Below are 5,000 nucleotides of genomic sequence, written 5' to 3'. Positions count from 1 at the left end.
GTCCACAACCATTAATTTTTCTAAGAAACAAAACATTTATTTTATTTTTTATTTATTTATATATTTATTTATATTTCTAGAACAGAACTATAATTTTAAGGGAATCTTAGGCCATTATATTTCCTTAAAAGCAAATTAAAATCTGTCATTGTGTCGGTACCCGATACAAAATTTAGATATATCACAAACTACAATATTTCCAGTGTTCCATAACTACGATTCTTTTTTTAAAGTAAATAATTATCTTCTAAGATCCAAATTTCCTGTTTTTAAGTTCAAAGCTTACATAATCTAAGCTACAATACAATACAATACAGTATCCATAGCCATTTTCAGAAAATAGATCATTAATCAGATTCAACATTGCTACTATTATACGTATCTTTCACTCTAATCAAGGTAACTTATTCTTATTTTTTCACAAGGAAATCTATACCAACTGACCTCGAAATCGACGTCAGGATTCGGGTCCTCACAAACCCACAACTTCCCGTCTCGCTCCTTGAAGAAGCACCGGCAGTTGGGGACGTTTCTGTTAATGTCTTTATTAGTTATATGTAGAGTTTAAAGGTTGCATTTATTCACTATATGTGGCTATTTGCATTGCTGTTGCTTCCCAACGGCACAGGAAATTATTTGATGAATGTGCGTCCTTATGATCATTCTTATTCACCTTCCAACAGTGATTTTTTTCCCCTTACTTTTAAGCTCTTAACCCCAATGTATTTGTTTTCTCCGAGACTAAAGCCAAACCAAATTATTGAATATGTTGTTTCCTATACAGTGTCCAAGCTATTGGGAATGATGCAACAAAGTTATACTTCCAATTTTCATTAACCATATCCCTCAAACTTAAGACAACAAAGCCAATCGTTGCCAAAACAATTCACCTGAATTCTAGGTCATCAGTAAGGCTTTCGGTAATGCCTTTGCAACCTTTGAAACCTCCGGTGGACCCCCATGCACCGTGTCCTGGATATCTATTACGAATTATTCTTAACGTAAACAGATCTCCCTCCGTATAGTGAGAGTAGCTAGGGCCATCTCCTTAGGCATTTCGAAAACCCTTTAGCAAACCTTCCCGATGTTTGGTCACCATCCCACCCTTGATAACTGGATCTCCATGGACATTTCTGTAACACTGGGTATAAAGGCCCTAAACAAGCTTAGCCTTAATCCTTTCCGTGTATCCCTACCTCTGAAAGTGCCTCAGGGCTTGCTCCACGTGTCCAGGGTCCAAGGGCTTGACGGTGTTGTATCTGTAGACTGCATTAAGAGTCTTGCATCCTATGTCGTGTGCTGCTTTGAACATCGCCTCCTCTCTACTGGCAGGCCAAAGCCACTTGAACTCACGCCCATCTTCAACTCTGGAGAAAAATGAAAAGTGTTAACTGTTTATTTCCCCCTTCCAGACAATGACTCGTGATTTGTGTTTTGGTGGCTACTAAGTAAAAATACCACAATTTCCATTCACTATCTTTGACCCTCAACTATTCTCTCTCTTTTTCTGTCTTTCACACACTATGAAGAGATAGATGAATGAAAATCCTTACTCATATCTTTGGGAGACCGGACGTGTGGAGAACTTGACTTTGTTGGACGAACCGATCACAGTCCTGAAAAGTGTTATAGTAATCTTCAGCTATGATATGGCATCAGGTTCTTCAATAACATTTCCAGATTTCGATGAATCAGAAAAGAAATTGAGATAATTAACTGTATATGCAGTCAGTATAAATCTCGGAGCATTTTTACACATTTCTTTGTCATTCACCTCACCTGCATGGTCTAAGAAGGCGTCCGAATCCTGTGGTTAACATTTCGTACTATCAAAAGAAGAATTCTCTTTTATTTCTCTAATGTAAGATGGTCCTGTTTTCCCTATGGATATATGAATATTTGTTTTCTTATTAAAATCTAATAAGATGAGAAAGATGAAAGATAGAAATATCATGACTCATTCAAAAACTAAGAATCTGTTCATGATTTCTAATGAAAACGAGAGGCTATAGAAGAATTATGCTGAACAAAAGGTAGAGCTGTATTGTTCATACTTATTTTTCTGCTATCGTTATGACCATTATGTTTGCATTGTATAGTTCCGAGCACATGAATTGGGAGCACCATCCTTGTGTTCCGTTGGAAAAGTTGACTTTTCGTGTGCTTTTGTTTATGTCTTCTATAACATTGCTATAGCATTTGGTATGAAGGTCCTAAACAAGCTTAACCTTATTTTTTTCCATGTATTCCTACTTCTGAAAGTTCCTCAGGGCTCTTTTTTTTCTTCTTCTTTCTTTTTTTTAGAATCAGTACTGAAAATAGTTCTTGTTATTCAACATTACCCGTATTTGTAAACAATATATGCATCGTCTGCTAAGCGTATTACCTCTTGGGACAGTGGCATTTGTTCAAAGAATACATGTATCGCACTACAGTCCATTCCATCAAAATTGTGCGTTTTGTAGCGAACGGAATTGAAGACTTATAAGCTTAGGTACACACATAGCAGGTTCCTTCTGGCTGATGGGAATAACCGGACAAGGCAGCGGGAGAGCCAGGAAAGTGATGGTTAGGTATTATTAGCAGAGACCACGAACTCGAAGATGGGGGAAGGGAGAGGGGAGTAGTAATAGTTACCATGCCAGTATGTCTTTCTTCAGGCATATTAAATTGATACAATTTCAACAGGGGGGGGCGGGGATAGAGAATGGAGTCCGTAGGTAACAAGGTACATTGACAACAGGTAGGACCACAACCAGCTTGCCTATTGAACCTAAAATTTACATTTCTCATAGGGTTTACAGTTCATGGTATGGAATACTTCGTTAATATAAAGAAAGTTTGGGAATTTTTGTATTACTTCTGCTGATCAAAACACAATGTTGAGTAAATTGTACAAATGATTATGTACTTGGCCATATCTGGTATCGGATAGTGCGTCCTCAATCTAAACCCCGCCCCCTTTACGCCCACATTAAACTGTACGAAATTCTGTGGTGTCTCTCGTATATTTTCTTTAAATATGGTTCAGTACAGACACTGGCGAAATGAAAAAATAAAAAGGAACCAAAAAAAAAAATGAGAACTTCGAAGTCCTATTATTATTTCTAATACATGTAGGCACATTAGCAGTTGCCGACTAGGATTTCCACCAAGATGGAAAGGTGATACCGAGTTGGCAACTGTCAAGCAAACCCTACTGCTTTGCTTTCATTTCTTGAATATATTAACGTTATTTTTTTCTTCTTCTTTTCTTTTCTTTTTTTGAGGGTTGAGGCGATTTCCAGTAAAGGCAATAATGGCAGTCGTGCGATTATGGAAATTCTTGGAAAGGAAGCAGACATGGACTACTTCTAGAAAGTCTGTTGCTGCCGTTGAGAAGAAATGATAGGCCTATAGGCTGGGCGGCGGCGTGCAGAACTATAATCGTTATTATTGGATGTGGGTGGAGCAAAAGTATTTTTCTTTTTTTTCAATTTCGTTTGGCATTATGATACTAAAGATGCGCCCTTAGACGAAGGTAATATATGACATGGCTCTTAATGTATCGTTTTGTGAGAGTGGGTGTGTGAGTACGGTTTTGTGTGATTGCTTATGACTGTAACTGAGTAAGTATTGTGTAAACAGATCTTATTTGAGGCTTTGCATCTTATCATATTCTCCGTGAGGAAGTTATATGAATCATTTGAGTCAAAATAAGAGGTCGGTGTCAAAGATGAAGGATATTATTGCCTGAATTACATCAATAAACCAAAATACTCAGACTTTTCTTTGATGTTTTGAGTCTGCATGGTTATATCATAAAGGTACAGAATGATTTTGAAGAACTAAAGTCAATACCACATGACTTGGACACAGTGCAAATTCTTACCGTTATAGAGGATTGGTCGTCCTCTATTTGACTGGTCTGTTATCTCTTTAGCGAGTGTCTGTTGCGGGTGTGAGTGCCCACAGGTATGGCTGGGTGCTAGAGTGGTGTGGCTCCCCGACGGCGGAGACCTGGGTGGGCCTGGAGCTGCTGGCTGTGGTCGGGCTTGATGTACTGCTAAGAATACACAAAAAACGTTTTATTTGGGAAACACAAGCTGTGAGGCATAATTAGAGAAAATATAAATCCCTTCGAGAGACTATGTGAAGTATATTCGAAAAATATCACACTCTGATTGGCTGTTCGGAATGCATCACACTGTATCAATTTAGAGACATACAAAGTGATACAAACCGAAAAGATTTTCAACAGGTTTCAATACTGTGTATAAAGGGCAAACATGTATCAAAGTGTATCATAGTGTTTTAGGTTTCGGAAATACTACATAAAAGGCCGTTATCTATCCATTACTTTAGACATATATGTATGGGAGTGCACGTGTGTGCGTTATCAGTATTAAGCCATCTAATTATGGTACAGAAATATCTTACTACAAACGCCCTTTGGGCAAAATTATTTTATAATACTCACCCCAAAAATATGATGATATTTTCTATTTCAAATACGGTAAATGCTTGTTTTTGGTAGGGTTGGTTAGTTTGTTGGTTAGCAGGATAACTAAAATATATATATAAACATATATTTATAATTTATTTAGCCAAAGGTGTGTCTTGGCCCAACTTTGATGCCATTATCTATATAAAGAAGGAGCAATAAATAACTGAATTACTGAACAAGTGCGTTGAGTTGTGAGGAGTAAATCCTATGAATTTCAGTAAACAATCGCATTTAAATAATTTTGATTTCATTTAGGCTGAAGCTGCGTGTTAAGAAAGGCGATTAAACCTGAGGCTCTTGTATTTCAATTGTATTGGAGACCTAAAGGCTGATACTGTAGGGGAAATATATGGATATTATTTAATATTATTATATTATATTATTTATATTATTAGAGACTAAATATGGGGAATATGCATTATGTTATTTTGTTTAAAATCTCAGATGTTGAATATTGAACTTTGAGATATTGTGAAACTTAAAATTAGCATATCAATTTTGTGATACAGCCAAA

General features: G+C 36.8%; 1 protein-coding gene across 4 annotated transcripts in view; it reads right to left on the bottom strand.

Annotated features, from left to right (window-relative positions):
• Nucleotides 1-5,000, bottom strand: part of LOC113809635 (uncharacterized) — a 21,284-nt gene that overhangs the window by 15,227 nt on the left and 1,057 nt on the right. The window contains exons 2-6 of one of the 4 annotated variants that reach the window (XM_070114500.1): nucleotides 3,872-4,045; nucleotides 1,780-1,826; nucleotides 1,554-1,616; nucleotides 1,197-1,367; nucleotides 445-532 (exon numbers count right to left, since the gene is read on the bottom strand). In XM_070114500.1, coding sequence (XP_069970601.1) covers nucleotides 445-532; nucleotides 1,197-1,367; nucleotides 1,554-1,616; nucleotides 1,780-1,820 — 363 coding nt within the window. In that variant the 5' untranslated portion in view covers nucleotides 1,821-1,826; nucleotides 3,872-4,045. Of the gene's footprint in view, nucleotides 1-444; nucleotides 533-1,196; nucleotides 1,368-1,553; nucleotides 1,617-1,779; nucleotides 1,882-3,871; nucleotides 4,046-5,000 lie in introns of all 4 variants that reach the window. The other 3 variants (XM_070114499.1, XM_027361280.2, XM_027361279.2) reach the window with 3 other exon arrangements.

This window comes from Penaeus vannamei, chromosome 36, assembly GCF_042767895.1.
Source record: "Penaeus vannamei isolate JL-2024 chromosome 36, ASM4276789v1, whole genome shotgun sequence".
In the NCBI taxonomy this organism is placed as follows: Eukaryota; Metazoa; Arthropoda; class Malacostraca; order Decapoda; family Penaeidae; genus Penaeus; species Penaeus vannamei.
Note: the sequence above shows the minus strand (reverse complement) of the source record. Positions and strands in the feature narration are given on the sequence as shown.